This window comes from Condylostylus longicornis, unplaced genomic scaffold (genome assembly GCF_029603195.1).
Source record: "Condylostylus longicornis isolate FDR11 unplaced genomic scaffold, ASM2960319v2 ptg000622l, whole genome shotgun sequence".
Classification (NCBI taxonomy): domain Eukaryota; kingdom Metazoa; phylum Arthropoda; class Insecta; order Diptera; family Dolichopodidae; genus Condylostylus; species Condylostylus longicornis.
Window position 1 is genome coordinate 1 of NW_026578575.1, and position 24,946 is coordinate 24,946.

General features: G+C 43.5%; 4 protein-coding genes across 4 annotated transcripts; 2 read left to right on the plus strand and 2 right to left on the minus strand.

The window, feature by feature from the left end:
• Positions 1-451: 451 nt before the first annotated feature.
• On the minus strand, positions 452-2,276 carry LOC129617722 (pre-mRNA-splicing factor SLU7-like). The gene is made up of 5 exons (XM_055532827.1): positions 1,853-2,276; positions 1,545-1,800; positions 1,028-1,337; positions 789-935; positions 452-601 (listed from the first exon to the last, which is right to left on the minus strand). Exons 1-5 carry the CDS (start codon positions 2,274-2,276, stop codon positions 452-454), a joined length of 1,287 nt encoding a protein of 428 aa, XP_055388802.1.
• Positions 2,277-2,714: 438 nt separating this feature from the next.
• On the plus strand, positions 2,715-6,855 carry LOC129617718 (aspartic protease 5-like). The gene is made up of 12 exons (XM_055532823.1): positions 2,715-3,155; positions 3,256-3,632; positions 3,692-3,864; positions 4,276-4,464; positions 4,562-4,630; positions 4,680-4,781; positions 4,908-5,144; positions 5,263-5,323; positions 5,545-5,708; positions 5,756-5,842; positions 6,019-6,302; positions 6,787-6,855. The coding sequence occupies exons 1-12, from the start codon at positions 2,715-2,717 to the stop codon at positions 6,853-6,855; spliced, it is 2,253 nt and encodes a 750-aa protein (XP_055388798.1).
• Positions 6,856-7,710: 855 nt separating this feature from the next.
• On the minus strand, positions 7,711-8,968 carry LOC129617719 (nucleolar protein 58-like). Its single transcript, XM_055532824.1, has 2 exons — positions 8,848-8,968; positions 7,711-8,615 (listed from the first exon to the last, which is right to left on the minus strand). The coding sequence occupies exons 1-2, from the start codon at positions 8,966-8,968 to the stop codon at positions 7,711-7,713; spliced, it is 1,026 nt and encodes a 341-aa protein (XP_055388799.1).
• Positions 8,969-17,796: 8,828 nt separating this feature from the next.
• On the plus strand, positions 17,797-20,709 carry LOC129617720 (kelch-like protein 1). The gene is made up of 13 exons (XM_055532825.1): positions 17,797-18,135; positions 18,251-18,394; positions 18,532-18,682; positions 18,805-18,946; positions 19,056-19,129; positions 19,231-19,332; positions 19,379-19,504; positions 19,644-19,698; positions 19,758-19,891; positions 20,001-20,110; positions 20,222-20,335; positions 20,400-20,550; positions 20,654-20,709. Exons 1-13 carry the CDS (start codon positions 17,797-17,799, stop codon positions 20,707-20,709), a joined length of 1,698 nt encoding a protein of 565 aa, XP_055388800.1.
• Positions 20,710-24,946: the final 4,237 nt, after the last annotated feature.

Below are 24,946 nucleotides of genomic sequence, written 5' to 3' on the forward strand. Positions count from 1 at the left end.
CTATAATGAAATCTACAAAGAGAGTCCCTCACTGTTACAGGGAAGGTGACGATCCGAGGCTCCTGGTTGCTGCCACTCATGGTGGAGCTCACGTCTACAAGGTCGATCGACAAATTGGTAAAAATGCATTTATTCCCATTTTGAAAGATTTGGCTCTGTCATCATCGCTTATTTCTCTAGGAGTTATTCAGCGGTGGTTTGGCTCGATGTTGCGTCATCAGTATCAGTTGTGGGCTTCTCACACGGTTCATCAGTCCATGACTTACGGAATCACATCGCTGGGACGATTGACCGTCCCCGGAACCATCACCCATCTAGAAACGTCGTTTGCGAGAGAGAACCCACGTACAAGAACCTTGTACATGTCCGCAAGTTTTTATGACAAGTACATTGCATTGTGGGAAGCATAGATACAATAAGGAAAAGAACCATCAACCAGCGCATTCAGTCGTCATTCTGTCCGTTGTCTTGCAACATCTGTAGCCCCACTTGCCACTTTTCTGGTCGAAATATGACCCCCAGACGGAACTATGATCGCCGAAATACACGTCCCTCTTGGTACTTCGATTTCGAAATCCTCGGCTTGCGGATTGTTTTGATGCTGAAAACAAAAACCATAGAAAAAGATAAATGAAGACAAAAAAGATCGAGATCCATCGAATAAGGGGAGGATCCTTAGACGACTTGGAATGATTCCCTACCTGCCATCTGTGGGTGAATATTCTACGTAAACATCAGATTGGGACAACAAGGCGGGATCATTCGGTATATTCCCCTTTATCTTCCACTCCATATTTCTCTAACAATTGTTTTCTTTTCAATTCAATTAATTCTTGCTTTTTCCTCGCGTGTTCGTTGTGCATGAGCTCTAATTGCGTTGGCTGGGCTTGAGTATGAACATTAGCATCATGTTTATAAGCGTCCCACGCGAAAATCTATAAACAAAATGAAAAACCTTCCATTTGGGCAAATTGATACATTTGGTCAAATCTATCAATTTGTCGAATCGTCGACTTATTCAACTTACTTCCATCTTTGTGACAATATTCGAGTCGCCACTCTGCCTTGCAACATTATCACCCCTATAGACACCTTGCTCGGCGTCTTTTAAATGCTTGAGTGGATTATCACGCATGCTACGAGTCTTTGGATCATAAAATGCGGAGTTGACATCAAGATTGAAAAGATATTTTGCGGTATCTTCTCTAATCCGCAAGTTCATCATCGTCGTTCTTGTTCGATCATCTTTCATGTTGACAGGGGCGTTTGTTTCGTCAAAGTCTTTCAATTTAACGTCTTCCAAATCGTCATCGTCGTCATTATCGCTATCAGAATCACTGGGAAAAAAAAAAGATGAATATTTGAAGAACATCACAACAACAAATCGTCCACAGAAATTAATCTCTCCAAATTGAACAATCAGAACTTTTACTAAACAATGTAACAAGGAATTTCTACGAAAAGAGCTATTTCTCAATTCCTGCTCCCCCAACCAATACACTCTCATAAACAGTGTCGCCCACTTATGATTCTCTCCAACCCACCTGTCCGAACCGCTTCGTTCCGAACCTTCTTTGTCGTCCGTCTTTCGTTTTTTCCTTTTTTCTTTTTTCTTCTTTAATTCCTGTTCCAGTTCGTTTGCTTTCCGCTTTTTCCTTTCATCATCCGCCAATTCAAAGTCCCTCACAACAAGACGATACGCTTTTGGGTCATAACCACCATATCGATCTCGCTTGCCATCAAAATCAAGAGTAAGTCCTTCGTATTCGGCAATCATTTCATCAGGCCGAATGTCTTGACCTAAAGGGTGAAAAACAAGCGAGTTAAACGCAGAAGGCGCTGGCATCCCTACCCGTCCATCGTGCTCCTTGTTTTCGGGGTCTCTCTGTGCAGTCTTTAGCTTGATGCGTTGCTGCACCGCAGTTCTGGCAAGCTCCTTTTCGGTATTTTGTAGCTCGTGGAACGTCATTGATCAGCCCTCTTTTGTACCATTTGTTAAAGTTGCTAGCTTGCTCAGCTGAAAATCGTTGATGTTTTAAGGACGGCCTGTTACTGCTATCTTGTTGGTTGCTCAGATACCACGGCGCTTTAGCAATGTATTGTGGAATATGGGGGTTGATGTCTTTCCCTTCTTCATCCTTTTCGGCTGGAATTAATCCACTTTTACGAGCCTCCTCAAGTTCGCGTTGCTTCTTAATGTCATCTCGAGTGAAAAATGATTGAGCTGCTTGACTCTCTGCATCCACAACCCGAACGGCCTCACCTCCCACTGGCATAAGGAGCTTAAAAGGTTCACAAAAAAAAACCAATCCTGTACCACCTGGACAACGCTGTCACCATTAGCCCCAATTAATGGTTTTTTGTTTTGCGTAGCGTTGAATCCACCAATTTGAAAAATCTTCAACAATCAATGCACGCGTCTGACCAATCCAGTCCAAATGCAATTTTTTCCAAGAATGTCTCATCTGAAGTTACTTTAACACGTTTTCCTCTTTTTAAACTATTCGCGTATGGGCTGCTCCTGCTTTTCTCCTTGCTTCACAACAACCGAAGGTCGTCCCATCAGTTAGATGGAGCTCCCTCTCAGAACACTCAATCTCAACTCCGCTCTGAATGTGGATCCGTATCTTCCAACTCCTCATGCTGATGACGCTCTCTTCGAAATTTCTTCCCACCAGCAACTCCCTCCCGCTCTCGTACGCCGTTTGCTCGATATGGAGTCCTCTGGTCCTAGAAAACGGCTTCAAACAGCTTCCCTCTACGGCGGAATTTACGACTATGCGTATTATTTCGTCTCTGTATTGGTCGGGACACCACCGCAACGGCAGTCCGTTATAGTTGACAGCGGAAGCTCACTGCTGGGATTTCCTTGCCGCAACTGCGTAGAATGTGGAAATCATATGGATGGAGGTTTTGATTTTACTCAATCGAAGACAGCTCATTGGTTATCGTGTCGGTCTCCCCAATGCATTACAGGGCGCTGTGGATTAGGAGATGTCTGTCCCTATCAACAGAGTTATAGTGAAGGTTCCTCCATAGAAGGCAATTATTTCAGTGATATGGTGGCTCTTGGAGAACAAAGATCGAACAATAGTTTTGTTAGATTTGACCATATCGGATGTCATCACAAAGAAACCAATTTGTTTGTTAGTCAGGTGCGTTAAATGTTCAGATGCATTTCGAAAATAGCATACAAAGTTTGTGATCTCCTCTGGAACACCGAATTTCAGCTTCCGTTTCTCTTTTTTTTCTCAGAAAGCAAGCGGCATTCTTGGTGTTTCGTATCCGAAGCATGGAAAACAGGAAACGCTAATCGATGCACTTTTCAAGTCACCTGACGTCGACACGAAGATCTTCTCAATCTGTGCCGCTGAAGAAGGCGGTTTGATGACAATTGGTGGATTCAATTCCACTCTTCATATTCCTAGCAGAACACAAGGATCGGCAACGTTGCGGCTTTTGGGACTGTCCCAATCGCTGCGATTCGATATGAAGCTTCGAGAGGAGGTTTTAGCAGATAGAGCAAGTGATGACGTTGCGGAACCAATGAGCAGACTGAACGTCTTGTTGGAAGAACATCGAGAGAGACGTCGACGTTTACAGGAGCAGCAGAACAACACTTTGGGACAGCCGTCAGTCGAAGCCACTGCGATCGTTACAGAAGATTCCAATATTGTTTCACCCGGAACAGCCCGTCGTTTTTGAAACCCCCCGTGAGCGTCGCGTGGACTCCGATTACGTCAAGTGCGACATACCAAATCGAGGTCAACGAGGTTTTTGCAGTAGAAGAAAGTGGTCGAGTTGACGATGAAGGTGTTCAAATTGCCACAAGTGCAGATTTGGGACATTGTATCGTTGATTCTGGTAGGTTTCTCATGTGTTGCGTCATTCGTTGATCATCTTGTCCATCATCTAATTTCATCTTTCTCTACTGTGATGCTAGCGTCAACGAATTCGTTTTTCAATTCTTTTTACAATTCTTTTTCCAGGCACAACATTTTCGTATCTCGCTCCACGCGCTTTTCGAAATTTGATGGCTGTACTGCAGCGCTCTTGTTCATCGAAAACGTCCTCATTTTGTGTGTCCCACTCCGGAGCTTCAAATGACGGATTATGTTGGAAGATTGAAACCTCGTCGATGTTCAAACTTCTTCCAAGTTTTTTATTCAAACTCAAGTAATTAAAAAATGGAGAGAACGTTTTCGCTTGAGTTGATTCATATTTTGATTTTAATTCTTCATGCTTCTATTGCACTTATCTTTTTCACTGTTGCAGTTATGTTTTTCATGATTTTCAGGGGTGGGGCGGTAGTCGAGTGGAAAGCCCATTCTTATTTACACAGACGCGCTAAAACTAAAGTTTGGTGTGTCGCTGTGGATGATAATGGTCGAGAATCCTCGATCCTAGGAATGTCATTTATGAAGCACAATAACATCATTTTTGATAGAGAAAGAGATCTTATTGGTAAGTCATGCGGGAATACAGCGACGAAGAAGGAATGAGTAATAAAGCTGGGAATACAGCGCATATGAAATTGCTGATCCAATTCTCTTTCTAATAGGATTCGTAGAGGCGAATTGTCCGACAGTTGCGGACTCCTCAAGACCACCTCCTCCAACATTCGCTCCAAGTAAGCGCGCTTTTGGTTTCTGGGTGACATCTATGGGACTTGATTTTAGGCTCTCCCTCAACTTTAGGTCTTCCAATCCCAGATTTTGTGACGGAAACTGTCTCAGTAGAGGAGATTGATGTCTCACCAGGCATCGGTAGTAATGCTATAGGTAGGGAGAATGAATGTGACGGCAGTCTCGTTCTGTGGATCCCGATGGATGTCTTCCCGACACTCTATACTCGTTCATTAGAATTTTAATTGTTTAAAATTCCAAGACGTCTTTTTTGTTTTTCAGTATTTTGGGGTTCTGCAGGAATCTTCATGGGAGTAGGAGTTTTAGCGATGGGTGCGATCGCGTTTAGAACGATGGGAAGGCGGCCTCTTGAATATGAACCCATGAACGGAGATTCTTCACGAATTCACGAAGAGCCAGTTGCCATACAAATCGGAGCGCCGGGTCATGATGACGGCCAGCAAAGCTATAAGGACGTTGGTAGGCATGATGACGCCGAGCAAGGCTACAAAGACGTTGGTAGGCAGTTGGTTTGACAGTGCATCACATAACTGTCTATAAGTGTACATATCATCACTGTGTGTATTGTAGTGGGAATTTGATTGTTCTGTTTTTTATTGGAATTCTTTTTTTTCAGATTCCAATGAATCTCAGTACGATGATATTGAGAGGGAGTTGACAGAACTCGAGGCTCGATTGTAATGCCAGCGATGTCCCAAATCTGCTTTATCAACAGTCGCAGAGTCTCTTATTGATTTTCCAAACTTGTGGGAAGGTACAGCGTGTGTGTTCTTTTTCTTCTTAACCGCGACCAAAACTTCGCTTTAGTCCATTTTTGTAAAGGCTTACAGGCCAGTTAAAGTTAGGAAAATGGTAAAAAGGTTCGGTAGGAAACACGGAGACGTACAAAAACACTCAGAAACGGGATTGAGCCAGGTACGCCAGCTTCTTCAGGACAGCCGACAATTTTGAATGTTGCACCTACTGTCCCAATGATGGCCGACGAACCATTGGAAGAAAGTTGGGTGAATCTTAACCTCGCGTCCCAGCACCGCCTTGAGCCGCATCTCGTCAATTGGGAACGTAAGATCTTTTAATTATTGTCTGTAAGATCATTCTCTGATATTCAGCGAGTCAAGCTGCAAAAGTCATTCAAGAAGATCTATTCGATCCAACAGCTGATGATGAGGATGAAGCTTGGATGCAAAAAACCTTCGGTGAGTCCATTTGTGATTTCTAGAGACTCGTGACTTTCTGCAGGTGAAGAAAGAAAGTCGACTGATGCCGTTCTTTCGTGTCCGTTGTGTTTCTGCTCGGTCTGTCACGTCTCGCATCAGTAAGATCGAGTCGAGTAGTATTGATCATCATATAATCATCAATGATCGAAATATAGTTTGTCATCTACTCCATCATCGTTTTAGGGAAGTTCGTCCTTCAAACATAATTTATCGATCATCGGAAGCAACAAACGTTCTTCTTCTCCCTCGAAAACCGGTTGTCGGCACACGCGCTCGTCGTCCCATCTCGCAGGTGGAATCAGTGGGTGACATTGACACTTCCCGATCAGCAAAACGTCTACGCGTCTCTGAAGCAAAGGGTGTTCCTACTCAACTCGAACCACAACCGGAGATGTCACCTATTGCTGACTCCACAGAATCATCAGCAATTCAATGTGCCGTTTGTTTCACAATTCTGGGCGAATATGATCCCTTCTCCTCCCTGTATACATGGAACTCGGTCTTGCCTAGTTGCTGATCAGCTTCGGGTGGTTCAGCTGCATTCCAATGCTAATCAATGTTCGTAAAAGTGAATCTCTGCACTTTCCGTCTGATTGTTGAAGGAGAAGCGGAAAGAAGGAAGATTACTGTTTGGATTCCTAGCGAAGAATGTTGTGGAAGAGAATTCTATCGCGCATTCTGGGTTGCGCGTTCTTGGAAAAAAAGATAAAATGGGGTATTCAAGCAAAAAAAATATATTCAAATTCCCTGCAACCCTCAGCGATGGAAAATCATGCGATTAATCAAACGAACGGTTCTTCAAGTTCTATTGAAGCTTCTATTAAAGGCCCTAAAGCCTCTCTGGAACGAATAGGGAGCACAATTCAAGGTTCATATGGACCTAAACAATTTTATAGATTTACCTTCGTTGAAAAATTGCTAAGATGAGCAACTCGGCAGAAGCGAAGACATATGCAACGAGAAGACTCCATAATATGACATCTCCCGGATAATATCGGAATATGAGAACCCCACATAAATCGGCAACAACTAATAGTGACAGCAACGCTAAATTCATGACCGATAGTCTGCAAATGAGAGGGAGGCAATTGCACGTGAAAGTACACAAACAATCTTACGTGGCACCACAACAGGGAGGTTCTTCTTCGTCCTCATCGGTATCACTTTCTGTAAGCATTCGTCCTGCAAAATGGGACAACACTAAAGGCCCTTCCGACACCAGATTCCCTCTTATTACAGACACCCAAGTGGCATCACTTTGGTATAATTTTCGCACCTATGACTTCAAACAACTCATCTTGTAAATGATCTCGCTGTGCTGCATTAACGCTCCACTCAGCTGAGGTGTCTTCTTCTCCATCGATACGGGCAAGTCCTAATGCGCAAAGATTGGTGCTGTGTTCTAAGTTTGTTTGCCAATACCCGATTTGCAGACTGAGCAATTCAAAATGTTTGGTTGATTTTGCGCCAAAAGTCGTGACCTTAAAATGCAAAGTTTCTGGTTCCTCCGCCAATTGATCCTGAGAGCACGAAATGGATCGACCAGCTAAACGTTGAACCCCACCAGCATTTCCGATGAACAACTGTGTAGCATTGACTGCAACAAGAAACAAGTTCACGTTTTCGGCGGGGCCTTTTTTCGTCTTTGCTTTCTAAACAAATAAAACAACTACGGGGAATTTCTTCATACTCCTGCATCGTGACTGGTTTTTACTGATTGGATGCCATGGCGAAAATAAGGAGATAAACCAGAAAGAAACAGTGCCACTTGTTGAGTGTGTGAACAAACTCTGGAAGTTGGAAAACTTCGGTGCAAAAAACAAGTCAAAAACACGATATCTACAAAATTAGCGAGATTTGCTCTTTTTTTTAACTCCCTGTACTGCCATTACTAGCGCTTTTAATCCTTTGGGAGAAGACTTCTGCTTCGTCTTTTTTCCTTCATGACTTGGAGGAGGAGTCAGTTGATCTTTAGACAGTAGTTCTCGGTGTTTTGATTTCTGTTTTTTGCTTGATTTTGATATTTTAGGTGTTCGAAATTGCTCAGGCGATTCCATCACAGCTACCCGTTTCTCCTTCTTACTTTTTTTCGCTGAGACAACCTCTTGATCTTGCGTAGACTCCTTTTGCTGCTTCTCCTTCCTTTTCTTTAATGGGCTCTCGCGAGCTGGAGCCTTGATTTGAACTCCGTGATTCACCTCTTGCGTTTCTTTTTCTTTCTTCTTTTTCTTTGTGGCCTTATCTATAGTTTTCTCTCGAACATTTGATGGGCTATTTTTCTCCTTTCCAGAATCCTTTTTCTTCTTTTTAAATGAAGAGCTAGGTATCACTTCAACTTCATCTGCTGAATCCGGATCTACTGGCACAACAATTTCCACTGCAGCGGGTGATGGTGAACGGGATTTCTTGACTCGTGATTTCTTGCGCTCAGGGGATGGGGACGTCGGCTCTTCCTGTTCCCGAGATTTCAGTGATCGCTCCCTCTGCCCTGGTTTGTCGTCGAGAGCTTGGTTTGCGGCAGTGTAGAACCTCACAACGCGCTCCGCAACTTCTGCATCAATTTTCGGTCGAACGTCGTCTGCAAACAAGTCAGTTGATAGTGAGAATGTTCGAAGGAAGAGTTTACCCTTTGACGTTTTCCCAGCTTGAGCTTCTCGTATTTGAATAATTTTCTTCATGTAAAGCTTCACTCTATCCAATTCTTGTGCTATTGGATGCTCCGAATAATCAACTCCACGAGAACGAAGGTGTGCTAGAAAACAGAATATGCGTTAGAAAACAAAAGATATGTGTTGCAATAATTGAGGCAGAGCCGAGAAGAGGATGCCAAACACCACAGAGAGTGGAGGATGAGTGTGAAAAAATTATAACGGATTCTTACTGAAGTAGATTGACACAACCGCAAACGCGACGCAGGCGTTGAGCTGCGCATAATCGATAGCTACAGAATCAAAATGGCTTGATGAAATCTGGAACGTTCACACCTGTGAGTTTTTCTTCTAAAGCTTCTATCGATGAGAATCGTTCCTTTATCCGATTCAGATGGTCACCAACAACTTGGACAGATGCTTCAACAGCGTCCAGGTTGCTGATAAAGGGATCCATAATTAATCCAGGACGACCGATCTGTGCCTGCTGTGATCAATCATGCATCTCAACACATGCATTTCAAAATCTTAAGAAATTCTATCCTTATAACAATCTTTAACTGAGGATTTAAATTGTGTTCCTATGCATCTCTATCCTTAAATTTGTTTTTAGGGTCAATCTGGTATACGCTCGACTTTTGCAGGTGCTCAATATCTTCAGAAATCCAAGGGGCGCAAAATTTCCATCTTTGATAGAAATTTGTTCATCAACCTGTTGATCAAATCCAAAAGAAGTCGATGAGGTCCAAATTTACTTTCTGAGATTTCCAAAGGTTTTCACCGACGATGCCTTTTCCAACAAGGGAGTCTCGACGTTCCTCAGCAATGTATCCTGATCTTGGGACATTTCCTGGTGATGAGACCCCGACCGATGAGACTTTTATCCACAGATCCATTGAAAGAAATTCGTCGTCTCGTTCCTCGCAAAGCGGCAGCAACAGAAGACCAAGCAACCTTGTTTGGACGCCTAACAGGAACACTTCGACACCTGGTCGGTCCTCCGGTAATCCAAAGCGTACGCCCGCTCGATTTGGGAATGAGGGATCTGGTGATCGCGACAATGTCACAAGTTCAAACCGTTTATCATCCAAAGCAAAAGTCAATCTACGCCGGAGTATTTTGAAACAATCTGCTACCACAGTGAGAGGTCCTCGTCCAAGTGTTTCGTTTGCCAAACAAAAAGAAGTCGTCACTTTTGCCGCAGAAGAGTTCGGGTCAGTGAGGCGCACATCTCTTCATCCCGAAAACTGTTTTTCTCTCCAGTTCGTCCCTTAGCGGTTCTTCTGGCCAGCCATCTCAATCAACACAATTTCTAACAGATAATATTCAAAAGTTGCCCTTAAGTCCCGTATCAGAAAAGAATGTAGAGAGTTCTAGAGGTTCCTTGCCGTCTTCTCCACATCGACTATCGATCGAAGTGTAAGTTTGGGATCCTACAAAATTCTCCAAGACTTTCCTAAATCATTCCATTTGAGCCAATAGAGACTTTTAGAAATTTGGATTTTTAATAGATCCCTCATCACTTCGTCTTCTAACGGCAATCCGCTTCATCTTCCCCAATTTCTTCTTTCCTTTTTTTTTCAGGCCAGCAAGTCGAAATCCCGACTCTTTGTTGCTCCCCGATAATTATGAAATTTTCGATCATTCCATATCTGACGAGTCCTTCGAATTTGGAACACCATCCTCCCCTCAAGACTGGTCATTCCCAGAGTACGCTTACAAACAAATGACGGCATACTGCAGCTGTTTGGTTTTCTTGCCGTAGATTTAAAGATGTTGACGATCAAAAAGCTCGACGTCGTGGGTCAGTTGTTTCTATCACAAGCTCCCCTGGAGTCTTCTACCCGCGAATGTCTTTGGCAAGTGAAGCCTCATCAGCCTCGAAGCGCTTGAGTACCGGTCTGAGCCCATTCTTATTCAATGGCAACACTTTAACAGAAAAAGAAGATTTCTTAGAACGGGAAACGCGTGCTTCACAAAAGTCACCTTGTGTCCCAAGACAAACGGACCGTCTCCCAGAAGACATTCAAGCGGATATTCCACCAGAAAATGAGAAAAATGACGACGCGCGTGAATCAGCAAGTCAGAAGCGTCGCCAATTTGTTCCGGCCGGTCTTGTCAGCACATCAGGTCGCGCGTCGACACTCGAACGAAAACAAAGAACATCAGTTTCACCTATTCGACGGAAGACAATTGGAGGGCGTGAAGGACTTTCGTCCACAAAGAATCAAAACGTAAATCAGAATGACAGTTTTGATGAAGGAATAGATGGTGGCCTGAGTGTGAATCCCGAATTGGCGTATGACATTGATGACATGACTGGATTCACTTTGGATGAAGACCTGATCAACGATGACTCCTACTCAACTGATGTATCAAATCCTCTTCTCGACGCTCCGCTTATTCCTTCAAGTTTCTCATTATTCAAAAGTGTTGAGCGGACAAAGGAACAGTCTCGTGAAGATCTGCAAGATGATCGAGAAATGAATTATTCAGGTCGACGAAAAACGGAAGGGTCGAAGAGAAGCATCGCCACTCCGCCGCGATCGAGTAATCTTGGGTCGAGCAATGAATTTACAAATAATCAAAACAATCCCAGTGATGAATGCAAAAGCCGAGGATCCCAATTCGTAATACCGCGAATCTCGCTGTCTGGGATCCCACCAAGCTTTCCTTCAGCTGAAAGACGAACTCTTCCGAAGCTAGATAATGACGAAGAAGCTTATCTGTCGAGCGATGAAGAGGAAGACGAAGATGCTGAGGTACAACCGAACCGGAAGGCATCCGAGGAAACATCAGAAAATCAATTGGGACATGAGCAATCATCACTCGAAGATAATCGACTCAGAGAAATGAATCAATTAAGACGAAAAACAACAGGTCCAGAGTCGGCAATACGAGATACTCGATTTCAGAGTGAGGATTCTCTCCGGGAACCATTTCGTCGTACGTCTCATCCTGTCCCACCACAAGCTCCAATGGCTAGTTTCCGTACTCCTCGCGTCGTTAGCAACGGACCATCCCGTGATCAACCAATCGAGCTTCAAGCGTCACCAACAACTGGCGGGGCACCAACCTTGTACACCCCACGGACTGCGATTCGATTACGGGGACCATTTTCTATCATTGATGGCGGAGTTCTTGAACGGCTAGAAGATGGAACAGGTCGTATTACTCCAAGACCGGATACGTTTGATTTGCGGACTGTCCAATTGTCGAGCATCGCAGAAGGAATGAAAGACAAGCAAAGTCGAGAACTCAATCAAGCATTAAGTGCAAACGATGCGGATGGACAATCATTCGCGGGTAAAGCGTTTGGTGTTCAGAGAAGTTCTCATGAGGATGGTATCGATGATGGTATGGATCTATACAGTCATCGCGGTCATCCTCAAAGAATGTCGACGTTACGTGAAGAAGAAAGTGAAGAAGAAAGTGAAGAAGAGGAAGGGGAAATTTTGAATTCCCAAAGAAGAGAAGAAAGGAGTGGTGCTCACAGGAACTCGAAGATTGATGATTCCGTCAATGAATCGACAGCAACAAGACAATCAGTTGTGGCGTCGCGTGGTCGGGCTAGAAGAAAATCATCAAGGCTTTCTGAAGCGCAATCGTCTCGTTCACGACAATCCGAAAAAGCACGTGATTCTGAGCATTGGGACATGGACTCTGGATTGAGAACAGCAAACCGAAGTTCATTCGGTGGATACGATGATCTTCTTCCTCCATTAGATTTGCCACGATCTGGATCAAGTTATTTTCATGAAGATTTTTCATCTTCAGATTCGAGTGAAGACGAAAAGGTTTTAGATCGCACATCATCGATGAGTGAGGACTTGGAGGAGAAGGATCGTCGTGAATTGGAGGGAAGAAGATCAACGAAGAAGAGCGATGAGAATGATCCTCCAACAACGCTGCGTGAACCGACAAGAAAAACGAACGTTCGAAATTCAACAAATCAAAGAGAAATGCAAGAAAAAGACTCGACAGAGAGTGGAGGTAAAACGGTAAACCGTCAAAGCGTCATTCAAAATCAGTCACAAAACGTTTCCTCGGAAACTCCGCCTCGACAATTTCCTCCACGAAATGACGCATCGCGACGGAGCGAAGGATTATTGAAACGTAAATCTCCGAAGCGGTTGAAACGAAACACCGAAGGAATATCGAGCGAAAGACCTTCACAAAACGACATGCCTGAAGCGTTTGCATTTTCACCGACTGATGAAGGAACGACTTCAGCGAGTCTTCTGATTGAGCAACTAAGAGCTCAAAGCAACGCAACAGGAGGACAGCGAGAATCCCAATCCATTGTACAATCCCACACTCTACAATCCCACACTCAGTCCCAATTTCCTTTTGAATCTCCACGTTTCGGATGTGCGAGTGGTTCCCTTCATGAAGACTCCGCCCTTTCTTCGACACTCAACGACTCGACGATGACGTCCGTGTATCGCTCGTCTTCGTTGAGAATACGCCGGAGTGAAGCGAACAAACGTGCGGCTTCTTTAGGAGTGGACAAGCAAGGCGACGTGGGATCCTCAAGATCGCACGCGAAGGACAATGACGCACTTGGAAGAGAATCAATTGACGACGACGGACTTGATGAGGCGCTTGACTCGCTGTCGGTGTTTCGTCGTTCCGAGAGAAAAAGAGAATCAACGATGTCGGAGCGACAACTTCTGGTGGATTCCGCCAAAGAAAAAGATATCGCAGTGAATCTGTGTCGAATTTTTAGAGATCAGGGAATGGACGAGATCACTGCAAGGAAACAAGTTCAACGCGTTCTGCCTGATTTGAAACGGACGGAAAGAGATCGTTTATCTGTTCATCAACAACAGGATGAAGCGACTGAAAGACTGGGACATCGAGGTAGAGAGTCTACATTGGAGGAAGGGAATTTGGGATATCAAGGAAGCGATTCCATATCGGAAAAAGAGAATTTGGGACACAGGGGAAGAGATTCCACATTTGAAAAAGGAAGTTTGGGACGCAGAAGAAGGGACTCCTCTCTTGAAAAAGGGACATTGGGACACAAGGGAAGGGATTCCCTGTTGGAAGAAGGGAATCTCAGGCAAACTCGAAGCTCCTTACGCCGTGAAGAGGGAAAGGAAGGAAGGAAGTCACTTAGAGATTCAGTAACAGAATTGGGACATGGAAGTATTAGAAGGAGGAAATCCTCTTTTGATGATGGGACTCCGCCAGTTCCATCCCATGGATTAGAATGGGAAGAGTTTCAAGAGATTTTCTGTGACGGAAGCTTCAGCCGGAACTTGTTGTCGAATGGATTTCCAAGTTTGGAGCAATTAGCAACAGTTGTTTTCAATGAATTCGGTGATTGTAAAAAAGATGAACTCGCTAAAATTTCCTATGAGTGTCAATCAGAGTGGACGATAGAAGAGTTGATGACTCCACCGATTCTTGACAAGATGATCGACCACTTCAAAAGGAAAACAGAAGCTGGAAACCGTCGATTGAGTGGAATTCTAACGAGGAAAAGAAAAAAGGAGACGGCAAGTCCGTTAATCAACGAAGAGGTCGCCGAGGTTCCAGAGGTTGCAGCTCTATACACGTTTCTCCCATCAATGGACGACCCAAATGCAGCTGAGAAGATGAGCAAAGTGATGGAAGCTGCATGGAATGGGTGTTATGTCTATCATAAGCGTGAAGCATGGATTTCTGTCATGCGGGATTTGTGCGAAAGTTGGAACGACACATTAGAAGAGATTCATACAAAAATGGAAAATTTTCAGTCGACTGATCTCGCAAAGTTGTTACAATTATGGTGCGATCGTCACAGAGCGGGGGACGATGAAGCAGAAAGAGTAAGAATGGATGAGGACGGGGGGCTTGGTGCGAAATTGTTAGATAAGAGAGACGCCGCATTTGGACATTCTAAACTTTTGCTGGACAGAGAGCTCGTCGCTCGCTGCTATTATTTCTGTTTGTCGCTTTTTTTGTTACAGAAGTTGGCAAGTTTTGGAAATTACTTCGATGAGAGGCGCGAATGGATCTACTTGAGAGCTTGTATTCATTGGAAAACTGAAATTAAAGAAAAATTTGAAACTCTGTTTGCATCAAAGATGGAAGAGAGCATCAAAAAATTCTGCGTAGGTGGTGATGAAATATCTTGGAAAAGCTTAAGCAGCTCTGGCTCAAATGCTTCTATTTCAGCTATTAGATCAACTTATGGGAGAAATGGCTCGATTGTTTGAGAGAGAACATGACATTGTGAAAGCAGAGATTCAAGAAATGAATCAAGTAAGAGTCATGATGGGATAGAAACCAACTAGGATTCCCCTAGTAACGGCGAGTGAACAGGGAAGAGCTCAAACTGAGAAAAGAATATTTGTGTTGTAGAAAAGTTCACTTCAAGCTGTTACACAACGAGCAGTGGAGCAACTGAAGCAATCTCTAGCGTTTGACAAACAACAAGCAGAAAAAGAGAACGAAAAATCTGAAAAACGAAAAGGCTTGATCAAGCAACTGAAAGAGAGAATAGAACAGGTGAGGAAACCCAGTGATCAAGGCGTCTCAAATGTCGATCTGTCAGGATTCCATAGATTGTGTCAAAATTGAAAAAGAAATTTCTGATATGGAGCTTGAAATCCAACAAAAAAGAGTTGAGACAGACACTCGAGATACATCTAGTTGCGCAAATGTGTTTCTTAGGATGTTATTCGCTGGAGTACAATTGAAAAAGATGTAGCAGAAGCACGTCAACGCAGTACTGGATATATTTTGAAGAAGCAAGGAATGGATCATATTGAGGTGTCAGTGATACCTCAACCACATCTTAGCTCATTCCAGTTATGGCTTGAGTATTTGAGGTCACGTGAAGTCCAATTTCTCAGTGAACCCGTTCAATGTAATCGATGCTTTCATGTATCCGCTAGAGTTAATAGCTGTTATTTAGAAAAGACGGAATGCAATTCTTTGTTTCTGAATTCACAGATAATCACGAGAGAGAAGATGAATTCAATTCCAATTATGACGAATGGAAACTGAGAAGAGCGCGATTATCTGGAGAATTGGGGGTTCTTGAACATCAATTAACTGTTGCAAATATTAAGGAAAAGTACTCCAGTTTGTTGCACCTAGGGGTAACAACTCAATGATCTCGCGGGGTTGATGTGAATTTGTATTTCAGATTCCGATTCGAACAACAATCCGTGTTTGGTGGAGACTTGATCTCGCAGGACCTCCATCGTCAGCCTTCGACGAATCCGTACCAGAGAGGCCTTCAAAAGATCAACAGGGTTCATCAGAACGGCTACTTTATGAAGGAATGAAAATTCAGCTGTCATCCAATCTGGTTGATGATATCACACAATACTTGACACCTCCGCTCATGATGCTACACCCTCAGTATGATGAATCGCAAATTGAAGATGATCAACAATATGAGGAAGTGATGGAGAATCGAAAGAGTAAGTCTAAACAGTTAATTTCAATAATTCTCCCCGTCGGTGAGATAGAATGTCAGTGAGATAGAATGTCAACCTGATGAACGTCTCAATGGCCATGAATATCTTTTTTATCTCATTTTAGATGGCTGTTTCTTGTACCGGCGCTACATCGTTGATCAGGCTCTAGATGTTCCAATTCGAGCCAGCTGTGGGCGTTTACTCTTTGATTGGGAAATTCGTCGTCGGCTTTTCGAATTCGTACAAAGGCGAGTTAATGAGAAAATTTTTAAAGAAATGCAAGTACGTCACGGAAATAAAGGGAATCTGAATTTTTCACTGACTGATTTGTTTTCAGGAAAAAGAATACTTGAAGCCCAGTGATTTGAACGCCTTGTTGAAAAACATTAATCCGGATGAATGCACTGTGATTCCAGCAGAATTGTTTTCTCCAAAATTTCCATCAACGTTGATCACTGATGCAATTGCATTGTGCATCCTTCATGTGCGTTGCATTGAAATGTTGGTGGAGCAAGAAAGAGAGTTATTGAAGCGTTATCCACCACTTGGAGCCCATGGTGGCGCCGAATTAACGTGTACGTGATAGGAATCTGTGTTCAGTCGGATAGAATAGATATTCGTTGAATAGATACTCGTTAAATAGATATTCATTGATACTCATTGAAGGGATATTGACTCTCAAAACAGATAGTTGTCGTATTTCTCAACTTGTTTCTTCAATTGGGGAATTGTGATAAATAAGAGATCGATTGACAAAATCAATTCAAGTCGACAGTCATCGATCCATTGTTTCTCGTAGACATAAAAAAAGGATCCCCACTTCATGACTATCGAGATCCCCCACTTGATTCGAATGACGTTGAATTCTGTCAAGATGATACAGTTATCTTTCATGTCGAATTACACAACAAAGCTCTTCGAAATCGTGTGGATGAAAATCAACTGGAAAAAGCAACGATCATGATTGTGGTACGTTCATATAATAGCGTCACAATGAAGAGTGACCCGAAATCTTTTCTGTATATTTTCAATCTACATTCTCTTTAATTGAATCGCAGTGTAGTGTGGGATTTAGTATTGCGACCAAATCATGGATTTGCGGTATTCGTGAAAACAAATCGACTGTCCTTGTGAGCGAGGATGTTTGGGATTTGACTGATGACGAATTAGAAAATCGAATAGATCTGCGCGATAGAATGGTGGATGTTATGAAACATCGCATACAAAAATGGAAGTGAGTTGATGAAATTGGGACAATGATGGAATTGGGACAGAGAAGTTAGATCGAATCGAAGACAAATTTTTGGCATTTTTTTTCAGAACGTTTCAAAGAGCTCCACAAGTAACAGATTTGGCGGAGCTCATCACAGAGATTGAAATTGCTGGGAATTTTGCTCCAAGAAGTACAAAATAGATAAATTCGGGTGAACTAGAGTTTATAAATTCAAATCGATCTTTTTTGTACGAACAAAAAAATAGGATCATTAGGGCGAAAACACAGGCAACTATTGATGGGACCTCTTCTCCTCAGTTCGTGGCCTTAGTCACGTTTGGGTGTGGCTGTATACTTAAGCGATGATAATGGGCTAGTTGACTATCTAACGCCCCTTTGTCCCATTCAACATTCAATCTAACGGCATTCCCCAAATAGTTTTATCATCATCATTCCACAGCGTTTATGTCCCAAATGGCTTCATCATCCAACCAACCGATCCCCTCGTCATCTGCTGCAGTCTTTCGCGGGGGGCTGCCTGCAGCAGGCGCGAATGGTGTTCACGGCCTCGGTTCGCCGAAGTCGTCTACCTCATCGTATCGAAGCCTCAGAACGCGCGGAACGGAGTCCAACGTTCCACCACTGTCCCAAAGCATGTCTGGCACTTCCCGCCTGACAAGAGCGACTGGTGCTGGGGGTCCGAACCGTATTCCTGGCGGAGCGACATTCGGATCTGAATTTTCTTCAACGGGAATGGGAGACTTGCACGAACCGTCGGACGCGCTGCGACCCCCATTTGCTAGGCCGGAAGAGTTTGAAGATATGGTTGGTGATTTACGGAGGGTGTTTATCGGATGGTTAAAAAAGACAGAATCTGAATTGCGAAAAGAACGAGAGTCAATCATCTCAGATAGAAAGTCATTTGACGAAGAAAAGAGAAAAGCTTGGAAGGCATTTCTAGTTGAAAAACAAGCAGAATACGAAAAACTTCAAGTGAGGAAATGATCAGCACGTTGAGACTGTTACATCGTCTTGTGATGGGCTTCTGGTATCTCACTTTCTAATGTCTGAGATTTAGCTCTCACTGACAATGATGTCGTTGCTCTAGGAAGAAAGAAGGCGTGTTGAAACGGAATCAGCTGCGACCATGAAGCAAATTGCTGTGGAACGAGAAGACGCACGTCAACGAATAGTCGAAGAACGCGAGCAGTTCGATGGAGAAAAGGACAATTGGAAGCGGAAGATGCTGATGGTAAAGCATGGGGGACATTGGAATAAATGTTGGGGGGGATGAATTGGAAATAGGGGTCGATCATTGAGTCCATATTATATTCGTCGTCCCCACTTTAGGTATCATTGTCTTCTTTTGTGATTTCTATTCGTTTTTAGGAACGTGAAAAGTTTCTACAAGAATTTGACGCATTTGAGGAAGAAAGACGGAAAATTCGGGATACGAACATCGCAGTTCAAACAGTTGTCGACCTTAATGTCGGTGGTGTCGTTTTCGAGACGTCTCGACTAACGCTAGTACAACAACAAGGTGAGGATCCTTAATCACGACAAGCAGGGACATCTGTAAACCCGTCAACTACCCCGCGACAAAACATCTCCATTGTACCTTCACATCATCATCAACACATCCATGCATTGAATATCTTTCAGGGTCTTTCCTTGAATCGCTTTTGAATGGTCGTCATCAAGTATCGAGGGATCGGCATGGACGAATATTCATTGACCGAGATTCAGAACTCTTTAGAATCCTTCTTCAATTTTTACGCGATCCTTCAGTCCCTCCTTGTCCCAGGTAGCCATCAACCATCCGATTAAATGTCCTTCCTATCATCTCTTTATACTATCTCACTCTCGATTCTTCAACACACCGAATACTTCTAAATTGCAAATCTTTTCTTCAGAGATTCCGCTGAAAGTTCTGCTATTTGTAGTGAAGCTTCTTATTACGGTCTCAAATTCTTCCCATTCCCTCTTGGTAATGTTTGCATTGCTGCACTTCAACAGAGCCCTTCGTAGAATTGTGACGCTTTTATTTTGTTGTTCTCTGAATCAAATGGTGTCCTTGTTCCTCCTCAGTTTTTGCTCTGGGTGGCCACAATGGTGTGGACCATCTTAATACTGTCGAAGTTCTTGATATAGCGCAACAATGTTGGCGTCCTTGTTCACCATTAGAAACCGGTAGGATGATGATTGTATATCTCGATAACAATTCTATATCTCGCAGCTCGAACATATTTTGGATCAGCATCGAGTCAAGGTCGTTTATATGCCTTCGGTGGTCAGAACTTCGATTACAAGGCGTTATGTGATGCTGAGCAATACGATATTCTGCGCGATAAATGGGTTCCTGGTGAGGCTCTGCATTCGAATGACGCTGGAAGTGCTTGATAACAAACTGAGTAAAAGTCTCTCCTTCATTCGTCTTTTGTTTTTTGTATTTCCTTCTTATTTTGTCCCTTCCCTTTTTCCCTTTCTTCGATGTCTTGCAGCTCCAGCTCTGAATATTCCTCGAAGAAATGCATGCGGAGCTTCGTTGGGAAATCGGTAATTCTTGTCGAGTGATGATCCTGTCCCAAGTCTTTTGTCCGTTCCTGTGTTTCCAGAATATTCGCGCTTGGAGGATTCGATGGAACCAATATTCTTTCTTCTGTTGAAGCTTATGACCCTCGAATAAAGAACTGGATGGAAGTATCGCCCCTGATGATTCCAAGATCTTCTGCAACATGCTCGGTCTTCGGTACGACGCGCTAGGAATAGAAACCATAGATAATAAATACGTTAAGAGAGTGGGACAGATAATAAATACGCTACAACAATGGGACAGTTCCATGGTGGATCCCTTCTAGGTGAATCTCTTTATGTTTTTGGTGGCACAACGGGCGAGCGTCTTCGGTCTGTTGAAAGGTTCGATCCCAGAGCAAATAAATGGGAGTCCTTACAACGGGACATGATTGAAGTAAGATTGAATCATCACTGAAGACGTTGGACAAGTCCCAAATATATCAACCGAATTGTCCCACATGCAAATATATACAAGAGAAATTCGATTGCTTGTGTGTCATTTCAGGTTCGCTCTGCAGCGTCCTCTGCAGCCTACTTAAGTACATTATTCGTCATGGGTGGTATGGACAACGGACACCAGATTCATTCGTCTATAGAGTCCATGGACTTGCATTCGATGGTATGAATTGTGAAGGGCTCCAGTTACAAAGATAATTTACGCCTGGTTTTGTTTCAATCAACAGAAATGGATTTTCCGACGGCAAATGCCCCAACCTAGGATGGACGCTGCGAGTGTCGTTGCGTCTGACTCGATTTTAGTTGCAGGAGGACAAAACGAAGAAGTATTGAATTCCACCGCATTCTATCGTGCAGATGTCGATGAATGGACGGAAGGTGCGTTAAATAGAAATTGTTTCACTCCACAGGGACAAGAGTCTCATCCATTCCAATTCATTTCTCCATAACGTGTTCAAATTGTATCGACTGCCTTCTTCAGGACCATCTATGCTATTCCCTCGTTATGGCCACAGTCTTTTAGTGTCGAATTTGTGACGTTTTGAGGTCTTTGTCATTTTTCGCGACGCCCCTGTATTACCTAGCTGTATTAACGCAAGCATGTCGGTCAAATTTTGACGGCTTAGGACAAACTCAACCACAAAAAGGAAAAAAAACACCCCATTCGTTACTCAAGCGGAAGCTGATACAGAAACATCTCAACCGCCAGATGACGTTGACGAGCAGGAAGGCGTTGAAAGTGCTGGAGAACTTCATGGATGCCATTCCTGGAATTGCAAGCACTCATCGAGACTGAGAGAGAGATATTCGAACATACCGAATGATAACTTGCTGAAGCAGATATTGAATCCAGGATGGCAACCATTCAATGGGCTCAACCACGCGGTACACATCAAAAAGTGATTGTAAGGAGAAACAAGCCTAAAACACATCAAAGCACGAAAAGAATGAAAATTGTCTTTGTAATCTATGAGCAAAATATCCCCTTGATTACCGATGAAACAACAATAAGAAATTCCGAGATTCTGTTAAGTGAACAATAGATCTTGAGTAATTCCCACCATGCCTGGAAAGAATTTTGAAACACATCGTTGAGTCATGAACACAAAAGAATTTCGAAACACGTTGGGTTGAGCGATTAACATACTCGATTGCAATGGCGTCGGACCAAAACCCTTCTGAAGGCTGCTTCTGCCTGACTGAAATGGAGGGTTCGTTGACACAAAAGTCCCCTGCAAGGATGGAGAGGGAATAGTAAACAAGGGGGAGGCAAATGTTTCGCACCAAATGAGCCACAATTCCGCTGAAGTTCCTGATGAGTCCGTTTTTGCTTGAGGGGGAAAACCATTTTGATCAAGAATTGACGAAACAATTCTCTGATCAGATTCTATACGATTCAAGATTGAGAGAAATTTGGGACAGCAACTGGTCGATTCTTGAAGATGATAAAGACTTGTGGGATGAGCATCTTGACATGAAGGAGTTAGATGAGATGAGGATTGTTTAAGCTGTTGCGATAAAGATTGTAAAAGGCGATAGACATGACGATCGACAATGTCTGAAGGTTTGGCAAGATTGGAAATAAGGATAACAATAGTTGAGCATGAAGATAACTAACAGTTATAAACAATAAATGAACCTCTACCCGTAATCAATGACCTGCAATTTTCTCCCAAACGCCGAAGGATCGGAGCTGTTTTAGCTGAGATTCGAGCAATGGATGATGTACTGTAGGTCGGGGAGTGGATGGCCCCCAATTGAGATCTAATTGATTGCTTGATCCTGAAACGATTTCGAGATATTCATCGAGGGAAGGATTAAGGCCAAAGCCAGGCCCGAGCCCTGATGAGGGAACGAAGAACTTAAGAGAAGCGCGACCATGCACTACCGAACATTTTGTCTATTTACGATGACAGAATACGGCGTGAGTTGTGCTACTGATGACTTAATGACACTCGTTGCGTTCTTCGTACCAGAATGTCGCAACGGATTTTGGGCTACTGGAGGAAGAACTGAATTGTTTGAACTTGAAGACTGTGGACGTCCATTAGATTGATGGGATGATTGAAATTCTAAAATTCGATCAGTTCTCTCTGTTCGTGTTGAACCGCGAGATTTGTCGCTATCGACCGGCGAAGCGCTCGTAGCTGTTCCGTCGTCGCTGGTCGACATTTGAGAGAAACTTTCTTTGGGATTTGAACGATTCCCGTTACAGTCGTTCCTCATTAACCGCCTTCGCCGTTTTTTTTTCGCACATGAATTTCCATCTTAATGAGCTTAAATTCTGCGCATAAAGCGCGTCTCTATAGAGTTTCTCGGCTTCCCGATCGATAGAGCGCTTTTCAGCAGAATCGTCTTCGGTGTTTGATGAAAACGGAATCTCTTTTAACCACCAAGAAGAGTGTTCCTCCCTTCCCTGTTCCAAGGCGTGTCTAGATGACGGCGCATGCAATGTCACGTCCCAAGGATCTATCCATAGGGGTGAGTAGAATCCGTTTCCTACAAGGTTAACAAGGGTGCGGTTTGTATTCTCACAATCATCGGAAAACTAAACTATTGGGACAACCTAACAATCATCGAATAATACCTCTATAGCGAGTGACAGTTTCAGTCAGTTTGGTGAAATTTGGAATCCATGTTGCTGAAGGAGTTTGAAATGGTGTAGAAGAAATTTTAGATTCTATGTATGGAATCAGACTCTAGTGGATTCCTACCTTTCAACGATTTGTGGGTGCAGTCACATGCAGCATCCAGTGCTCGAAACGCCTACAAGGATGGAAGTATCCAATTCAGCCAACCAGACGGCCGTGATGTCTATAAAAAATCGATCAGCTGCTCCTCACTTGAGCGAATTCACCAGACTGCAAATGACAGTTAGCGAGACCAATCCAGGAATTTGGGTCATTGGGACTCGCAGCGACTGTTTGCTGAGCCGCCCGTTTAGCAAGCTCGGCCCTGGAGAGATCGGAGAGTGTCAGAAAGGGATTTTCTGTCGGACTCTTACAACTCCGCAGAATCGCGATCGGTAAGGGAAGGGACCCATCGATCTGTGGATTTTGTAGAGATGGGATTGTCGAGAGGTGTGGGATTGTCGAGTGGCGGAAGAGGGGTGGGATTGTCGAGAGGTGGAAGAGGGGTGGGATTGTCGAGAGAGGGACAGCTCGGAACCATTCCAGGAATGAGACATTCTGATGATGATGGTTGTGAATGTCGATGGATCAATGAGAGCAAATATGTTTCCCAAGCTAATGCAGTTGTGGATAGAGGATCATCAGAAATTGCAAGAATAGCGTATTCGAGTGACTGGGGAATGTCACCTGAAGAAGAGTGAAGGAATAAAATCCAAGAAAGTGGCACGAGAAGCTGATGTTGACGCTCCGTGAGGCAAAACTCACCCAGAAGCCCAAAAAGAACCCTGGAAATGTTGACGCGAATGGTAGCTGGATCTTGGGACACCACTGGCGAAAAATGAGAGTTGAAGATATGTGTATATATATACAAAGGATAATTGAGACATTCGTACGTGATTCTGCGATCCCAATGAAAACATTGGGAACAGTAAAGTGACGATCCAAGACGTGTTGCATCAACAATTGAAGTGGGAAGTTTGGATCTGAGATTTGAAAAAATCAGAAAGGGAAAGAGAGATTGCATGGACGTCCATGACTTTCTATAGAGATGCCGAGTGGGTGAATCCACACCTGTTGGGTAGAATGGTGGAGTTTTGATTGTCGAGGAAAGGGGTGCAAAACGCGTAGAAAGGGAAACAAAGTGACTGTCGTGTTCGAATCCAGGATAGAAACGAAGGTGTAGACTGGTTGGTTGAGTCGGACTCCTGCAGGTAAATTGATACTGTGTGGAGAAAGATAAATGGCGCAAATAGGATGAAAGACCCAAAGAGTCCCAAAACTCTGTCCGTTTAATTTCTTGATATCGATGCCTAAAGAAAAGTGCAAGGAGAAGAAGATGACCGTCAAAGTGCGTACAAAGAGAAAAGAAGAAAACAAACAGAAGAGAGGGAAGTTTACTCAGTAGAGAGTGATCGTACTTTTCGCCTGATGGGGAGACGCAATAGACTTCAAGCGCTGGGACATCTGGTGGTCGTGCTTCTTCAAGATGAACAACAACTCGGACATCAACGTTGAGATAGCTGTTGAAACAGCAAAAGACTCCACGAAGAACTTTAGATTCAAAAAGGGGAGAAGTTTGATTCTGGAGTGGGCGTGATTTTGATTGCAGAGAGTCTGAATTGGTGGAAGACGTTGGGTTGAGTTGGTTCTGTTGGATTCCGTTGTTCGATGGATGAATTTGTTGCGAGGAAGGAAATCGATTACAGCGATTTACAAGATGCATAATGTAGGAAGAGATAGAAGCAACAGAGCAACAATTGATTCCTGAAACGAAGCTGGAGGAAAGATGAGGAATGGAATCTCACGGGAATGATGAAGCACTCGTAAACTAAGGACTCCCACTCAAATTGAATGGGAATGGAGGGAACGTACTGAAAGGAAGGGATCCCAGAATTTCGAGCGCTGAAGGTCGAAAGAGTTCGATCATCTCCAAATCCCAATGAGGTTGAAGTTTCAGGAGGGACAACAAGATTCGCTACAAGGTCGGAAAGACTTGACACATATCTTGAAAAATTATCAAGAATGGAGAATGCGGGTGTCGTTTGAGTGTATTCTTGGGATCTTGTTCTATAGACGTAGCACAAATCGGGAGGACCAAGGGATCCTAGAAAAACGCAAAATCGAAGTGATACATATGAGCCAGT

Bases quoted from the DNA above. Each gene is read 5' to 3' on its own strand.
- LOC129617722 (XM_055532827.1), bottom strand. From the start codon at position 2,276: ATGCCAGTGGGAGGTGAGGCCGTTCGGGTTGTGGATGCAGAGAGTCAA. The intron at 1,801-1,852 runs GTAGGGATGCCA...TTCACCCTTTAG, and splicing joins ACAAGGAGCACGATGGACGG to GTCAAGACATTCGGCCTGAT. The intron at 1,338-1,544 runs GTGGGTTGGAGA...TTTTTTTCCCAG, and splicing joins GAACGAAGCGGTTCGGACAG to TGATTCTGATAGCGATAATG.
- LOC129617718 (XM_055532823.1), top strand. From the start codon at position 2,715: ATGGAGTCCTCTGGTCCTAGAAAACGGCTTCAAACAGCTTCCCTCTAC. The intron at 5,324-5,544 runs GTAATGCCAGCG...AAAAACACTCAG, and splicing joins ACAGAACTCGAGGCTCGATT to AAACGGGATTGAGCCAGGTA. The intron at 5,709-5,755 runs GTAAGATCTTTT...TCTGATATTCAG, and splicing joins GCATCTCGTCAATTGGGAAC to CGAGTCAAGCTGCAAAAGTC.
- LOC129617719 (XM_055532824.1), bottom strand. From the start codon at position 8,968: ATGGATCCCTTTATCAGCAACCTGGACGCTGTTGAAGCATCTGTCCAA. The intron at 8,616-8,847 runs GTGTGAACGTTC...TCTGTTTTCTAG, and splicing joins TTTAGAAGAAAAACTCACAG to CACACCTTCGTTCTCGTGGA.
- LOC129617720 (XM_055532825.1), top strand. From the start codon at position 17,797: ATGTCTGGCACTTCCCGCCTGACAAGAGCGACTGGTGCTGGGGGTCCG. The intron at 19,333-19,378 runs GTAGGATGATGA...TATATCTCGCAG, and splicing joins TTGTTCACCATTAGAAACCG to CTCGAACATATTTTGGATCA. The intron at 19,505-19,643 runs GTGAGGCTCTGC...GATGTCTTGCAG, and splicing joins GCGCGATAAATGGGTTCCTG to CTCCAGCTCTGAATATTCCT.